Source organism: Sciurus carolinensis, chromosome 12, assembly GCF_902686445.1.
Source record: "Sciurus carolinensis chromosome 12, mSciCar1.2, whole genome shotgun sequence".
NCBI classification, from domain to species: domain Eukaryota; kingdom Metazoa; phylum Chordata; class Mammalia; order Rodentia; family Sciuridae; genus Sciurus; species Sciurus carolinensis.
Window position 1 is genome coordinate 94999158 of NC_062224.1, and position 18553 is coordinate 95017710.

The 18553-nt window shown below is 32.4% G+C and overlaps 1 protein-coding gene across 2 annotated transcripts in view; it reads right to left on the reverse strand.

The window, feature by feature from the left end:
- Positions 1-3914: 3914 nt before the first annotated feature.
- The window catches only part of Rgs18 (regulator of G protein signaling 18), a 33641-nt gene continuing 19002 nt past the window's right edge, over positions 3915-18553 (reverse strand). Inside the window, exons 4-6 of one of the 2 annotated variants that reach the window (XM_047521746.1) lie at positions 10875-11041; positions 8809-9093; positions 3915-5222 (exon numbers count right to left, since the gene is read on the reverse strand). In XM_047521746.1, coding sequence (XP_047377702.1) covers positions 8836-9093; positions 10875-11041 — 425 coding nt within the window. In that variant the 3' untranslated portion in view covers positions 3915-5222; positions 8809-8835. Of the gene's footprint in view, positions 5223-8684; positions 9094-10874; positions 11042-18553 lie in introns of those variants that run through there. The other variant, XM_047521744.1, reaches the window with a different exon arrangement.

Sequence of the window (18553 nt, forward strand, 5' to 3'; positions counted from 1 at the left end):
ATCCTGCTATTTTGCTGAATTCATTTATGAGTTCTAGAAATTTTCTGGTGGAATCTTTTGGATCTTCTAAATATGGAATCATGTCATGGAAAATAGTGATAATTTGAATTCTTTTCCTATTTGAATCCCTTTAATTTCTTTGTATCCTTTTAATTTAATTTCTAATTGCTCTGGCTAGAGTTTCAAGGATGATGTTGAATAGAAGTAGTGAAAGTGGGCATCCCTGTTTTGTTTGTTTTTAGATGGAATGCTTTTAATTTTTCTCCATTTAGAATGATGTTGGTCATGAACATAGCATAGATAGCCTTTACAATGTTGAGTTGTGTTCCTACTATCCCTATTTTTTCTAGTGTTTTGAGCATGAAGGGGTGCTATATTTTGTCAAACACTTTTTCTGCATCTATTGAAATAATCATATGATTCTTAACTATAAGTCTGTTGATGTGTTGAATTACATTTATTGAGTTCCAGATGTTGAACCAATCTTGCATCCCTGGGATGAAACACACTTGATCTTGGTGCACTATCTTTTTAATATGTTTTTGCATGCAATTTGCCAGAATTTTGTTAATAATTTTTGTATGTCCATCAGGGATATTGGTCTGAAGTTTTCTTTCCTTGATATGTCTTTTTCTGCTATTGGTATCAGGGTGGTACTAACTTCATAGAATGAGTTTGGAAGGTTTTCTCCTTTACTATTTCATGGAATATTTTGAGGAGTGTTGGTAGGAATTCTTCTTTGAAGGTCTTGTAAAACTTGGCTGAGAATTCATCTGGTCCCAGGTTTTCTTGGTTGTAGGCTTTTATAGCTTCTTCTATTTCATTGCTTGAAATTGATCTGTTTAAATTGTGTATGTCCCCGAGATTCATTTTTGGTGGATCATATGTCTCTAGAAATCTGCCGATGTCTTCGATATTTTCTATTTTGTTGGAGTATAAATTTTCAAAATAACAAACTAAAAATCTTTTGCTCAGCAAAGGAAACAATCAACAATGTAAAGAGAGATCCTCAGAGCGGGAGAAAATCTTTGCCACTTACAATTCAGATAGAGCACTAATCTCTAGAATTTATAAAGAACTCAAAAAACTTTACACCAAGAATACAAGTAACCCAATCAAAAAGAGCTAAGAAAATGAGCAAACACTTCACAGAAGAAGATCTACAAGCAATCAACAGATACATGAAAATTGTTCAACAACTCTAGTAATAAGAGAAATGCAAATAACAACTACCCTAATATTCCATCTCACCCCAATTAGAATGGCTATTATCAAAAATACAAGCAACAATAGGTGTTGGCAAGGATATGGGGAAAAAGGTACACTCATACATTGCTGGTGGGGTTGCAGATTGGTGCAGCCACTCTGGAAAGCAGTATGGAGATTACTTTAAAAACTTGGAATGGAACCAACGTTTGACCCAGCTATCCTACTCCTTGGTCTACACCCAAAGGACTTAAAATCAGCATACTACAGTGACACAGCCACATAAATGTTTATAGCTGCTCAATTCACAATAGCTAGATTGTGAAACCAACCTAGATGCTCTTCAGTAGATAAATGGGTAAAGAAATTGTGATGTATATACACAATGGAATATTATTCAGCTATAAAGAAGCATAAAATTGTGGCATTTGCAGGTAAATGGATGGAGTTGGAGAATATCATGCTAAGTGAGCTAAGCCAATCCCAAAAAAACCAAAGGCCAAATGTTGTCTCTGATATGTGAATGATGATACATAATGGGCGGGTGGTCAGGGAGAGGGTAAGGGAAGAATGAAGGAAAGATGGATTGTGTAGAGGGATGAAGGATAGGGAAGGTTTGGGGGAAGGAAAGGTGATAGAATGTGACAAACATCATTATCCCATGTATATGTATGATTACACAAATGGCATGACTATACTTTGTGTACAACCAGAGAAATGAAAGTTGTACCCCATTTGTGTACAATGAATAAAAAATAATAATAATAATGATAAAAAAGAGCAAAACAATGTCATTCAGAAACTATTCCTATATCTGTCCCATCCTTTTGCTTTTGGCCTTCCTTAATTCTTCCTTATTTTCACACCTGTTGTAAACCAATATTTATGTTTTCTGTATACTTTGTCTAGGATTAACCTCAAAGTTACTATCATTTGTCACTTTTGAAATTTGACTATATTTTATTTGTGACTCCATGAATAGTTTACAGTGATGCCATATATTTTAGAAATTAATGTGATTTATTTTTTCTAATATACAATTTTTAAAATTTATTTTTTATAATTAATAGAATTGTCCGACAATATTCATAATTATAATTCATTATTTGAATGATGAAAATTTTAAGCAGGTTTTTAAAAGAGAATATAAGCATGTGTTTAAAATGTTTATTTCTGGGGGTTGGAGTTGTAGTGGTAGAGTGCTTGCCAAGTATGTGTGAGGCACTGGGTTCCATCCTCAACACCACATAAAAATAAATAAAATAAAATAAAAGGTATTGTGTCCTTCTACAACTAAAACAAAAATTTTAAAAATATTTATTTCTGGTATGAAAGAGTGAAGTCTTTTTGTTTTGTTTTGTTTTTGAATTTGTGCTCATCACAAGATGTTTTTTCTTGTCCTTAAGTGATATGTAGAATTAAACATGGTTTTCTTCAATGTATCATCTTTATAGTATTTTGTAAAAATCCATATTGTAATATTAACATAGAGACTGTGGTTCAGGTTACCATAAGTTTCATTTTTCTGCATTATATGCTTTTTACTTAGAATCTATACATTGTTTTTATTGTCAATGTATATAACTTTGGAATTAAGGAAGCCCTCCATGTAATACTTACTGGTACCTGAAAGATGACTTAGATGTCTCAATTACTTGATAAAAATTCTTTTTTAAATACTATATGTGCTATAATAATTAGCTAATTTTGTCTTCAGAGATGCCTCTTCTGACTACAGTTTAAGAAAATGGGCTGGGCATGGTGGTGTAAACCTGTAATCCCAGCAACTCAGGAGAACCAGGCAGAAGGATTGAAAGTTCAACCTAGCAAGGCCCTAATCATTTTAGGGGATCTCTGTCTCAAAATAAAAAATAAAAAGGGCTGGGGATATGGCTCAGTGGTTCAACCCTGGGTTCAGTTCTGGTACAGAAAAAAAGTGAAAGAAAGGAAGGAAAGGAAAGAAAAAGAAAGTAAGAAAAGATGGAAGGAAAGAAGAAAGAAAGAAGGAGGGAAGGAGAGATAAAGAAAGAAAATGGAAGTCTCTCTCTTAGTTACTCCTAAATTTCTAGATATTTTAGGGATTCTGTATAAGAAATGAAAAACTAAATATTAAATTATCTTTATTCCTTCTGGAAGATACTGACAGTTTTTGGAATAAACATAATCAATAATATTTATTTACAATATTAGGTATTAAAATAATGCTTTTTAAAAAATTATTATTTTATAGTTCTGCAATTATTATTTACCAGTTATTTACAATTTTAATTTTCTAATTAAAATTTTATGGAAACTATAACTTTTGTCTTATTGTGTCACCCCAAACATTTACCTAATGAATTTTTTAATTAGAAATAGTGATACTATGTGACAGAGAAAATGCACTCTATCCCTAGATAGAATAATCATAATGATTATCAATCATTATCTTTGAAAATCAAATTATTTGTGTTTGGTGGGTTTCTGTATGTGTGGGGGTGTATAATACTCTGAAAATTTCTTTAATTTGTGAAATCTTAGCAAAATAGCCACCTGGAGTAACTGATATAAAGCAGAATAGAAGAAAATAAGCTGAGGTAATTACTAAAAAGAAATTTATGGGACCAAACTGAAAGACCACCATTTCCTTCATGATCATGTGGCTTAGTGGAGAATATGTTTATTAGTGTATATATCATAATATACAGATTTATATTATAATAATATAGATGAATAGAATTTTATGTGTTGAATCATTTCAATGATCACATATTCGATTTTATAGTTGATATTCATTTATCACCATCTCTTAACATTCTGATTTTCAATTTTACATAAAAAATTTACTTCCCAAATCTCCATGTTAACTAATTTTCTCTGAATAAAACCTAAACACATTTCTGGGAGTTCCTACTGTAAGGGAGCTTTAAATGAGGGTGATAAAATTGTTCATAAAATATTTGTCCATTCATTAAATATGTTACAAAAAATTCATAGAATTTTTTATTCTATGGAATCAGTGCAAATTTCCAAAGATTGACCTTTTGAATCAGGTTTCAGTGGAAACACAGTGAATCCATACTTGACCCCTTAATTTAGAACACATTGAGACAAACTTTGAAGACAGGATAGCAGATGCTTGACTGCATTGTGTGAAACTGCCTTGCCATTTTTAAGACCCAGGTAAGGCAAGATGCACCTGAATGTTTAGCTTGTGATACTGAAATGACACTTTTGTGAATTTACTCATATAGGAATTCCATTAGGTTTCCTCAATGATAAACTGCACTATTTTATTCATCTTTGAATTTCTGCTATTCTGTAGAATGAAACAGAGGGTGAAGCATGACAAACGCTTTTGAAATATGGGAGGTTTGTATGATTCATTAAGAATAAATTAGGTATAAGGTATGCTGAGCTACCTTGTACCTAATAAAAAGTTTGTTCCTGATTCCATTTATATTGCTTTGATCTCATTTGAGTTCATGTGTCGGATTCCAGTTTCTTCACATGCAACCAAAATTCAGTGTTGAGAAAATAATTAATTGTTGGATTTCACAGATTGATGACAATTTTTCCATCTACTTCCTTGCTCTTGTTAAAAATACAGAGTCTAAAAGCAGAATTGTGACTTTTTTGTTTAGGTCAGACTTTCACAATGATTCAGTCTTTATTTTTTCCACAATTATTGATTATTTGTTACATTTAAGAAATCAGAGATGAAAGTATAAGCAGACTATCTAAAAATTAGTAGGTATTTTTTTTCTTAAAGTTTCATTTCTGCTGTAGAAAATTTCATTATTAAATAAAGCACCATATAACCATGTGTATTTACTGTGAAATGATTTTATCCTTTAAAATCACAGCTCATAGTTTTAAATTTTTCACATGCAATATTTTACTACTAACACCGTTACTTCTTTTCAGCTGTTTATAAAGTGACTTGATTTTTTAAGTTTTTTCTTTAAAAAGTTATGATTTTTGTTTTCCATCTTCAAAGAAACTTTCTGTGAGTTGGTTGATTTGTAAGGCAAAACCTGTAAAATGAACCAAAAAATATTTAATATATTTACTTAAATATATTTAAGTAAAATATATTGATACACATGCATGTGCTTTGCATTCTGTTTTCGTTTTATGAAAGGAGCCCAAAGATTTTGCAACTTAATGAGTCTCTTGTGTCTTTTTCAAACAAGTAAAATTAGCTACCTAATTCCTAGTATCAAAAGGTGAGTGATGGTCCACATCATCAGTCATAGGTGACTTTGCTTTCTGAGGTGATGAAGGATGACTTGTTTAAAGGGTGGCTTTCAGCTGCATATTGTGGAGTTCAAACTTTATAAAAACTGTAGTCTTTCTAAAAAAAAAAAAGTTTTTCTCTTTTCATTTTTCTCTCTCACTCCTGTTTGATTCACTTCTGAGTTTCCAGTGATAATCAGTACCAGTCAAATGAAATTGTTCATTAAATATTTGTCCATTCATTAAATATGTTACAGAAAATTTGTTTCAGTGTATTACCTTTTATTTTTATGGTTGAAAAGACTTCAGTTAACATAGTTGAACAATCTTGTGGATAAATTTGTGAGATCATATATTTTTTCTTAAGACAGATGATAATTAAAATTAAGGACACTAACTATAAGACCAGTTAATATAGCACAACGAAAATGAAATTGATGTGTTTAAATTTAGTTAGCAGCACAGCTAAGTGTGAGCATTTTGGAGATACATATCTTCAATAGGCTTTTTTTTTTTCTCCTAAGGAAGGGCCACTTGGCAAAAATTAAATAGTTAAGAATTTTCTTTTTGAAAGAAAATTTTAGGAAAATGTTTAAAGTTATAATGTTTTCATAGTTTTTCATTTAGCTAAAATATCATTATTTACTTTTCTGTGCACTGCAAAATTATAAAAGATTTGTTAAAAGTAATTGTTATCCTCATACTTTATTCAAGGAAATCTTATTCTCAAAGTACATTTGTTTGATATGTAACCAAGGCATTATAAGAAAAAAATTATATTATAATTAAAATGTGACACTTAAATAAAGGAAATGATTTCCATAATCCCATCCACACACTGAAGTCAAGTAATCTATACTTGGCACTTGACAAATATTTTAAAATTTAATCATCATAAGAACATTGTAAAAGTTTTATTCCAATATTACAAGTGAAATTTGAAGTTTAGAATGTTTAAGTAACTTTCCCAACATATATTTGATAAGGAAGCAGAGCTAGAATTAAAATAAAACTTTGCCACATGTGAAAACTTCTACTCATGCAATGGACTTCTTCCTCTTAATGCTTTGTTTTGTGTATTTATTGTGAAAGACACTCATTGAGTTTCTATTATGTACAAAACTTGGCAGCCTTGTAGGCAAAACTTGAAATCCATAAGCAAGGTAGTAGAATCATCTAATTCAATGCACCTGTCTTCTATTGTCTTTAAAGACATTGTGTTACATTGATTTGACTACTCAAAAATATCAAGTTATATTCTCTATGGCTTCTTTCCTGTTATGTATTTGTATGTTTTCTATAAAAAGTGTTCCTTATTTCTTAGACCAGCATCCATTCCAATTTTTATTCTGAAGTTTTCTTTTATCAATAGTAGGGTTTTTTTTTTTCCCTCTTTTCTCGACTTGTGCACTAATCAGAAAGTGCTTTGAAGAATATTTATTACAATAATTAAAATCAGTGAATGTGGGGACCATACAGAGCACAAGAAATGAGAAACTCTGAGTCCTTCTATAAAAGATTGTAGAGGGCAAAGGTCCGGACTGTTAAATGAATTTCTGAGGATCAGACATCTAGTTAGAAGTTCAGCCTTGAGTTTCTAGAGTCTCAGTTTATACAGCTTTGTCATTTTTTTGGCCAGAGTTCAGTGCTATCTATATGTTTTTACTTGGCTTTTTTTCACTAGTTCCATTATTGGCTCTTTTTTCCTGTATTTGTCCATGTTATCTCTTTCAGAGATCAAAACTCTTTGAAGTCAGGCATTACTTAATCAAGGAGTTATGGTACATGTTTGAAGCATCTCATTGAATATTTCATAATTTAATCAAAATGAATAATTTTGAAATAGATTACAAATGTAAAAGCTAATAATAAAAGTTCATGATTCCAGGACAATGCTAATAAAAATCAATCCATAATTTTGTGATTAAATCAGAAAGTTTGTATGAAATCTTAATTCAGTACATGAAACTATCAAATTTCATGAATAGAGACTGCCACAGAAAATAAAAATACAAATCAGTCAAAGAAAAATTAAAAATCACTTTGCTAGTTCATCCTTGAAATGTGTGATTTGTTTTCATATGAACAACAGTATAAAGAATTAAGTTGACATTAAGATCAGTGACAATATCTCAATTAATATTTTCTATATTAATATCATTCTAAAATAAAAAGATGTGGTTATTTCTTTTTTGATAACAGGAAAGATAATTAAAAGTGGGAGATTTTAGTGTCTAAACTTTATGAAGATATTAAAAATGTTTATTATTTTAGATAGTCCAAAGTTTTTATATTGTACATTTCAATTAAAATATTTACCAAAGTCAAATGTATGACATCTTTAAATACAGACATTTACAGACCATGTAAGACACATTTAAAATTAAATATTTCTGTAGTATACATATATTTATTAGCATAATATTATTTGAATAATATAGTTTTAAGCGAGAGTCTTAATAAGAATATACTTAAAGGGAGAACATGCTTTAAAGATGAGCCTTCAACTCCTTGCTTCTTTCCCTCCTCTAAAAGGACCCAACTCTGAAAGTCCAAACACAAGACCTATTTACTTATAGAAAAAATGTCCCCCGCTCATCATTTGAACCACTGATTGCCTCCTGTTTCAGAAGCAAGTTCATTTAGCAGGCAAGGATGTAGTCCACTCAGTCCCAATCTGGACATGATTAATTTTTTTATTTCTTTTTCTGTTTTTTCCCCATCATCTGATTATATTTCTGTGGCCAGAAAAAAAAAAAAAAATGCGCCATCTAATTGGGAAAGTCTAGTTTCACTTAGGAATGAGCCCAACTGTGGATCTCGTTCTCACTTACCAACCCAGCTTATATTTAACCTGGAAATCTATGCAGATCTATATGTCTTCCCAGAAGTCCCTGTTGCAAGCTTAATACTAGAAATAATCTGTGGTTATTCTTGAGCTGCTCATCATCTCACAATACAAGAACAGGATTAGTTCATTCTCTGTTACCCAAAGAGAATATTCTTTATTATGGAAAATGCTGTCCAAATAGATGAATATGTAAGGATTATGTTGCATGCAACTTGAAAAAAATTCAGGTTAGATATTTAGTGAAACTGTTGACAGTTATACTAAAGATTAGCCTTTACTTAACTTCACAGTCTTGTAAAATATTGCTCTTATGTCTTTGTTGCCTTTTAGTTAAAATTTTTTTTTCTGGTTATAAATGGAATAATATAAAATGGAAGGTTTTACACAATATATTGGAAGATACATCATGCATTGTTTTAGTATAAAAACTTTAATTTACATTTTTAAAATTCTTTCAGGTGGTGTACTTTAAAAGGTATAATAATTTCTTAATGGAAACATAACATATCTTAGAAGCTGAGATACGAGTTTACCTTCAAAATGAGACAAACCTATTTTCCTTATAACCAAATGGCAACATCTGATTTCACATCTTGGAATTCATTATAGGTAAATGAGCGTGACCGTCTCCTAAGATTTGTTGGTCTCCGAGATCTTCCTTCTATCAATTCTAAGTAGATGTCAGATTTCAGAAAACGTGTGTAGCTGTCTTGTTCCATGAGCTGATACACTCTGCTTTGTGCAGCATCAAAACTGTGGAGGGTAGGTTGGGTGATGCTCTTAGCAATGACTTCTTTGGTGTGAAAATCAAGGTTAACCTGGATAAAAGGGAAAAAAGTGTAATTACAGTCAGTTTACTTAAGCAAACGCCGAGGACTGAGACAATTGGAGTGAGCCTGGCAAGCTTGGAACATGGGCGAGTTTCCTCACAGGGCCTAGAGTGGTTTATTTTGGGCTGGCATGTCATTTGGCTCTTCTCTCTTTATGCTCCTCGCCCTTCTCACTTTAGAAAAAAAATGAAATATTGCAATGGAAGTAGCATACAGAGTATCAGGCTGACTCACTAATTTTCAAGGTGAAGAACTAAACTACATGGACATCATCGAGTGGAAACCAGTGAGGTTGGGGAATATTTGGGATTGCAATATGAGACTTCTTTTTATCCTGTTGCTCATTTCATTATGTTATCATACTTTCCTATGAACAAACGTGTGCTGAAGTATGGATGTTTCTTAGAGACAAAAATCCTTTAAAGTCTTTTGCTAAAGAACCATTGCTATACCTGGTCCAGTGTTGGTGGGTTTTCAGGTAGGGAACCTGTGTTTTTTCCTCTTGGGTAACATAACACAATTAGCTCCCCCCTTCCCCTGCTCTGAGGTAGGTATGAGTTTGACCTCAGGGAAGACAGAATAATATATTGAAACAGAAAAAAGATTGAAACATACCAAAACAAGGAAAATAGCCCTCATTTCTTATGGTGTAACATCCATGTAGAAAATGCAACTCCCTGGGAAGCCTTATGATTTGGATCTTAAACATTCCCCCACAGCCCAGGTGATAAAAGCTGTGGTGTTATTGGGAAGTGCTGGAACTTTAAAAGTGAGGCCTAGTGGGAGAAAGTTACATCATTGGGTGTGCCCTTGAAGTAGATATAGGAACCTGGCCCCTTCTCTTTCTCTTTTTGCTTCCTGGCTGCAACCCTTGAGCAGTTTCCTCTGCCATCCACCTCCACCATGATGTTCTGCCTTGCCACAGACCAAAAGCAACAGGGTCAAGCAATCACAGGCAGAGATCTCTGAAATGATACTCCAAAATAGATTTTCTTCCCTTACAGCTGATTTCTCTCAACTAGTTGTCACAGCAACTTCTAGGAAGCTGACTAATAAAGACAGTATTAATTTACAAACAAAACTTTTGACAGTGAGAGACCAACAGTTCCACCATCAAAATAAAGAACCACCATTTATTGAACACAATAGAAATTTATAAACTCTAATGTCTGATGACAACATTTGCTGTTCATATAGCCATTTTAACAATTGCATCACACAGTTACCTATCGAGTTTACAGTCAGAGAAAACCATGAATTTTTTTTTGCCACTTGAACCCTTGCCAAATGAGTTTTACATCATCAATTAGGATATTTTCTTTTAGCTTATTTTAAAGTAGAATTATAGTTGTTTGGGCAAAACTTTATATACATAGATAACATTAAAGTGGTACATGTTAAGTACCATTTTTGGTTTATTTTGCTTTTGTTACTTTTAGAAACCTTTAGTTTCTATGAAGGGCTGCTTCTGTTAAAGTGATTAACATGAATGTGTGAAGAAATCATTTTGTTGTAGTTAATTGTACTCAGTCTACATGCAAATAACTGAGGAGGGACTTCACTTGTATCCTCTCTTCCATGATAATATCTTAAAATGTATTCTATTTACACACAGGAGCTTTATAGACTATTTACATTAATAATCACGGTTGCTTCAACAAAATCTTGAACTTTCCAATAAAATGTATGGGGAAATCAATTTGATAAAGGCAGATTCTCTCAAAAAATTTTCAAGCAGTTATAAAGTTTTCTGATCATCTTTACTATACCTCTTGTGGAGCATCACTCTGTATAAATTTCTCATATATGGCTTTTGCTTTAAGGGTAATTTGTTGAGGTTCCTTGTTTTTCTTGAAATCTTCACAGGCTATCCAAAATTCGATGTTTTCCTCACTGAATTCAGTCTTAAGAAATCTGGTAAAAGCATCCAGTCCATCTACCAAAAATACATATAAATATATATATATATATATTATGACTCCAAAACATCAATACTGGGAATACATGCTACTTGACATTAAAACATAACTACAAACACTAATAAAAATCTAGACCTTCCCTGTGATGCCACATGACAGCAGACATCCAGCACAGTTTTCAAGAAAATTAAACTAACTTCACAAGGGAAATTTCATTCCTGTTGAAATAAAGCTATATCATACTTAGATCTAAGTCCTTAGACCTAAGAGTGAGAGGGACCTCTACTGTGACCTCAGTTTATGTTTGTTTTTATTCATGCCCCTCCCAGAGTGTGAGACCAAGAAGCTTTCATTCAGAACCCATCCTGCATACCTTTAGACAGTGCTTTCTGGTACTCAGGACCTTAGAATTCCCTGTAATATGCTATGTTTCCAGAATTTGCATGGTCCCCACTTGCCAAGCCCATCCACCAAAATCACACTTGACACATTATTATGTAAATCCTTTGTCTTTAGTGTGAACAGGGCTCAAAATAGCAGGTGGAAGCATCTGCTCAAAAGTGCAGGGAGGCCTATTCCAGTGTGAAACTAAAACCACCCTGGATGGAAACAGAGTTGATCATGCTTAACCTTTACCAGTGTGAAGGGGCTAAAGTCTTCAAATTCCCATGCAATCCTTCAAGTGGTTTACAAAGTATCTTTGCCCAAGTAAAGGGATAAAATATATCTTTAAGCAGTTTTGGGTTTGATCTCTAACTCTTAAGCATTTAGACACAGTATGAGGTTTTTTTGTTTTCTTTTTGCCTGAGCCCCATAAATACTGGGGGAGTGGTATCAAGTCTTATGGAAGACTCCCAGGGCTCAAGTTCATGTTTAGCAATTTACCATGTGACCCTGAGTGAATTACATTTTCTTGTTGTTCTTTAATTTCTCAATATTTAAAATTAAGACAACAATAATACCTACCTGATAGAACTGTTGAGAGAATTAAATGGTAAAATATGCCAAGTTCTTAGAATATAGACTGGCACATAGTAAAGACTTGATAAAGGTTTCATTGGTGGGGATGGTGATAATATTCTTGGTGATCAATTATTTCAGGCTGGGCCAGATAAAATTATATTACATATATTGAAAATAAGAAAGTGGCAGACTTTGGATTCAGCCATAAGAGAATCTGACTTCAAACTAGTGTTCTTTTATCTATTTTTGAAATTCCACTTTTTTTGGCCTATTGTCATTTTAAAAAGTAAACTTTTTAATTAAAAGGATAGATTTACATGTACTTGTAGGAAATAGAACTCATGTACCTTTTATTTAGTTTCTATCAATGTAAGAATGTGCAAAACCATAGTAAAAATCACAACTTGGATATTGACATTAATTGATAAAATGAAAGTACGGAACTTTATAAGAATATTTCATGTTGCTCTTTTAAGTACTACTTCTATCTCTCCTACACCCAGTTCCTTTTTAATCCCTGGGAAATCTATATAGACTACTTATATTAATAATCACTTTTGCTTTAACAAAATCTAGAATTTTTCAATAACATGTATGGGGAAATCAATTCCATAAAGGCAGATTCTCTCAAAAAATACACAATAGAATATTATTCATCCATAAAGAAGAATAAAATTATAGCATTTGCAGGTAAATGGATGGAACTGGAGAATATCATGCTAAGTGAAATAAGCCAGTCTCAAAAAAACCAAAGGCCAAATGTTTTCCCTGATAAGTGGATGATGATACATAATGGGGGTGGAGGATGGGAATTAAGAGAAGAATGGAGGAACTTTAGATTATGTAGAGGGAAATGACAGGAGGGACAGGGCAGGGGTATGAAAGATGGTTGAATTAGACATCATTACCCTGTGTACATGCATGATTACATGAATGGTATGAATCTACATTGTGTACAACTACAGAAACAAAAAGTTGTACCCCATTTGTGTGCAGTGAATCAAATGTGGTCTGTAAAAATAAATTTTAAAAAAGTTTAAAAGATGATTATTATAAGAAGAAAATTTTTTTCAAGCAGTTATAAAGGACATCTGTGTTATTTGGAATTTGTTTTTGCTCCTGATGCTGTTGTTTATATATATATATATATAAATGCTATATAAATTTATGTACAGGTTTTTAAGTGTAAACATAAATCATCATTTCTCTTGGATAAGTTCCAAGAAATGAAATTGGTTGATAATATGGTAGAAACATTGTAGAAGAAGCATTGAAGGAGGGAAAACATGATTGTGTGGACTTTCAATTAAACTGCTTCTGAGAAAATCACACTTGAGTTGGGTTTAAATGATTTTTAGAAATCTTTAAATTTATTCTCAGTAGTGTGACTCTCTAGTTGTGGACTATTTCCGTTCCTACTACCACAGGTAAGTTTTTGTACAGGAAAACCTCATGAATTCCACTTGGACTTCTAACTTGTCGGAAGCATCTGATTGTACTGACCCTCTTTTTTAAAATTAATTTCCTGTTGGTGCATTATAATTACACATAACATTAGAACTCATTGTGATGTATTCATACATGCACATAACACAAATTGGTTGATCTCATTCCCCAGCACTTTCCTTTCACTCCCCCATCCCTGCCTCTGGTTTCCATCCTCTGCTCCTCTACTCTACTTTGACTGCTTCTTTTTGAAATACTTCTCTTTGCATGATTCTAGGATTCCATATCTCCAAGTTCACACTGTTCACTTCTCTGTGCATTTATCTGTGTAGGTTTAATTCGCTGCATTTCCCATCAAATTCGAGGTTCTCCTTTCCTCTACTCTTCCATTCTCCCCTTCTCTACTCTTCCATTCTCCCCTTCTCTCTGTCATTCTCCTGTGCTCTTTCAGCATTTCTTTTCTTTACTCCCTACTGTACTTTAAACACATTGTCGACACCTGCAGGCCAAATGAGGCATTACAAACAACTTTGGAAGACAAAGTTTCTCTGAGTTAGATTCTGATACCTTTCAAAGATCTCTCATTACAAGAAATCATCAAAGGAAAAATCTCTTCACTTCATATATTCTTCCAGCTACTGAAACATTGTTTCTCCTTAAAATGTCTTTAAGTTTCCTATGCTTGGTCTTTTAATCTTCTAGGCCTCATTTACTTCCTAACACATTGAAATGTGGTTTTAATTCAACACTCCACTTTAATTATTTTTGCCAAATTTCCTGAACATTATATTCATTAAACATTTTTTTTCCAGTCCATATGTTATTCCTTCTCTCTACAACAGCATCTGTGGTGGAGATTAGTCTGTAATTCTCTTCAATGGCACCTACACTCCTGAGTTTAGTCTTACACCTCTGTCTGTTATTTGTCTGAATCCTTCTCAGTTTATCCTTCTTCATCCTTCCCTTAAATTCATTTTTTCTGGGAAATCACTTCAACACTCAAATATAATCAACATTCTGACAATTCTTAGCACCCACTTCCAGGCTCTTTCCTGAACTAGAAGCTTACAAGTACCAAGATGTGATAAATATCTCCACTAAATTTCATGCAAAAAAATAGTCCTGTTATAGTTGAATTCATCATCTTCACTCAGAATTTTTTGTACATATCTTTTGAACATATCTTTCCCATTCAATGACACCATCTACTTAAGAATTGCAACCAGATAGAACCCTGGCACTTATTATCAAGGCTAACAATTTTTTCCTCATCTCATACCCAGTTAATAATCAAACTTTGTCAGTTTTCCTCTTTCTTATATCCTCCTTATATCTTTTTATTTATATGATATTTTATATCTTTTTATTTATATGATATCTCTAACTACTTCATGCAGACCAGAGTTATCTCTCATGTTGATTGTTATAAGAGCCTCCTGATTGATAGCTCTCCCCCAACCTCTTGGTTTATTATCCAGATTCTAGTCAATAATCTCTTTCCATCCTACAAATTCCTTGATGATTCATCACTATTTAAAATCTTCATCTCTTTCCACTCTTTTCTCCCACACACTAAGCTCCAGTCACAGAGAAAGGCTCAGTTCAATGTGTGTGCCATGTCCCTGCATCTCTTGGCTTTAACCCTTCTGCAAACTCTTTGTCACTTCCTGCTCCAATTTCATCAATCTGTCTTTCTCAGTCTAGTCCTCACTCTCCTTTCAGGTTTAAATCAGAGTTTATCATGTCTGGAAAAGTTTCATCAACCCCTCAAGAATAAGTTGGGTATCCTTCAACATGACTTCCTGGTATGTTGGACAATACTTAAAATATCATACTGCACTTGCTTATTGTTCCTCGGCTACCTTGTGAAATTCATGAGCTGAAGACCACTGTCTAATTTTCCACAAAATCTCTAGTCCCCAACATGAAGAAATCACTCAATAATTGTTTGCTAAAAGATGTAATGTATAATTGAATTGATAATAAAATAATAACATTTCATTTAAAATAAAGTTAATTAAAAAGTTTCAGGATATGTTTCACATTTTAAATGAAAATGTCAGACCTATAAAATTTATAAGAAAAACTGACAATAGGATCCAGTTATTGTAAGAAAGCAAAAAGCAATGTGAAATAAAAGAATTTTATCCTATTGTAAGTATGGAAAAATATATGTAATTAAACAATATACCAGTCCATTTAAGATGTGAACCCTATTCTTTATCTGATGTCACTAAACATTTAATTAATATTCTAATTTTGTGCTTGACAAGCAAGGTTTTTGTTATGATTTGGCTCCTACTATATGTAAAGATAGAAAAATAGCTATTACTGACAGTTTATTTCTGAATCTATTTTACTAAATTGGAACTCAGCCTCATGAGTTTTGCCAATGTGAACTTTCTACTAAGAGTTGGGTCCTTTTTGGCATGCTCTCAAGATGACACCATCAATTTTGGGAGCCTGCAAAGTTTGATGTCAGTCCCTGTGGCTTCAGACAAGCTGGCAAATTTTTGTGGAGGTGCACAGCTTCCCCCTGGGGTATCCCTGTGGATTATGTCCCTACTGCTATAGTATGTTCCTTACTAGGTCAACTAGCTTATAAATAAGTTTTCATCTTGAGCTCTCTATGTAATCACTCGTTCGTGTATTAAAAACCAAACTTATTGCACATTGTATTCCAGACCCTGTCCTAGGTACTAGATATCAGCAGTTTTAAAAAAGCTGACGAACGCTTTGATGTTTAATCTATAGAGCGTTATCTTAAATAGAAGGAAATATTACTATTAAATTATACAGGAGGGCCACTACAGGGTAACAAAAACAGTACTTTCCCTTTGATCATAAATAGCTACAAAACTGGACCAAAATAAACAGTAAGATGTTAGATGCAACTCCATCTACTTCAATGATGACGCTACATTTAAACAAATTAGACATGCCAATTACAAGTCAGAAATTAAAAGACTGAGTTGAAAACTAAAACCAGACTGTATATTGGCTGCAGAAAACATTAAATATAGATTAGGAAGATGAATAAAAAGGATTAAAATGATGCAAATGATGCACAGTTCAGAGATTAAGCCTAAGAATACAAAATCTGAATAAAAAACTTATATGGTCTGAGAAGATGACTTTAAAATAAAAGAATATTTCCATTTCATAATTATAAAATGGTCAATCATTTCTAGCATATAACAATCATATATGAACTTAATTCAGAGCTTCAAAATTTATGAAGAAAACTGATATTTCTTAAAGAAATAGAAAAATGTAGATTTTAATTATGCACACTAATTCATTGAATTAGTCTACAGAATATGAATCATAATATATAAATCTTAACATTATTAACTAAAACAACCTAATTAACAATTATAAAACACTCTACCCAACACATCTTTTCAAGTGCTCAGGAAGATTATCCAAGATACTCTACATTCTAGGATGTAAAATGAATCTAAATAAATTTCAAAAGTTTGATATCTTAAAGGCTTTCTTTTTCCTGTTAGGCGGTTTGAATTAAAATTTGACAGTAGTAATACAGCAAAAAGAGCCCCCATATACTTAGTAATCAAATAACACACTTAGAAATAATTCACAGATTAAGAAGAAATTCTGAGGGAAATTAGAAAATATTTACAATTAGAGCGGAAGTACAACGTATAAAAGTTTGTCAGCTACAACTTAATCAATAATTAGATGAAAATCATGTACTAATACAAGAAACTGGGTATCAAAATCAAGATCTAAGATTCTACTTTAAGAAACTTGGCAAACACAGAAAATGAAGCCCACCTTGAGGAGAAAGGAAAAATAAACACTATTAAAAACAAGATCAAAGGTCTATAGTATAGAAAGAAAATGACTAAAGCCCAAAATGTTTCTTTGGAAACAAGAATAGACCCCTGGAAAGACTGTTTTATACTAGGAAGCAATCATGAATATTACCACAGATCTTACAGGTATTACAAAGATAACAAGCAAATATCATGAATGACTTTATGCTAATAAATTTAATTTATATGACAGAAAATTATTTTTAAAATGATAAAACCTGCCCCAAATGACACTGAAAATGTGGAAAATCTGAAAGTTTTAATGAAATTACTAAGTAGATTTTATAATCAAATATCATCCCCTGAAAAAAATGTTGAACCCAGATTAAGTGAATTTTATAAAACTATTGAAAAAAATTATTCTAATTTTAACATAATCATATGGAAAACAGAAAGATTGATACTTCTGTCTCATTTTATGAGACTAGGATACATAACTCTTAGACCTAAACCTGACAAATGTATTATACCTGTTTCCCCCAAAATAAAATAAAAACTAAGAGTAAAGAAAAAGAAAAAATGTGATGATAGATGCAAAATTTCTGAAAAATATTTTAAAATTAATCCAACAATTCATAAAATAGGAAACAAACATTCTGGAATTATGGTTGAAAAAATTGTAAAATGCAGTCTAGCTTTCTATGCCTCCATTGCTCATTTTCACTTCTGTTTCCATCTCTTATAGTTACTGCTCTCAAGAACTATTCCTCATGATCCATGACAAGCATGATCCATGATTATTTCTAACATAAGACGTTCCATGAAGAATTAAGAAGAAGGAATCTCTGTTGGGGGCAAGTTGGCAGTAACTAAGAGGTTTTGTGTTTTTAACATGTTTAAAGATTTCGAGGGCTAAGTGCTGTCTACGTGTATCACCTTATTTAATTTTCAATAGGTGTTTAGAATATATCCTGTATGCACGTAGACAGATGAGGAAACTGAGCTTCTGTTGCTTCAAATCTCACTTTTTAAAAAATTATAGAAGTCCTACTTAGGAAGACATTATTTCTTATGGAAGACAGAAAAGTTGCCCTAAAACCCACAATCTGTGAAAATATTACCTTACACAGACAAAAGAACTTTGCAAATGAGACTATGGTTAAGGACCTTGAATGAGATTATTCAGGAAGATCCAATCTAGTCATGAGTTCTTAAAAGTAGAAGTCAGATCAGTGGGTCAGAGAGATGTCACATGAGAAGAACTTGGCTGGCTATTTAGTCCTGGCTTTTGAGATACAAGAAGAAGGTCAGGAAATAAAGGACATGTAGAAATCTGGCAGG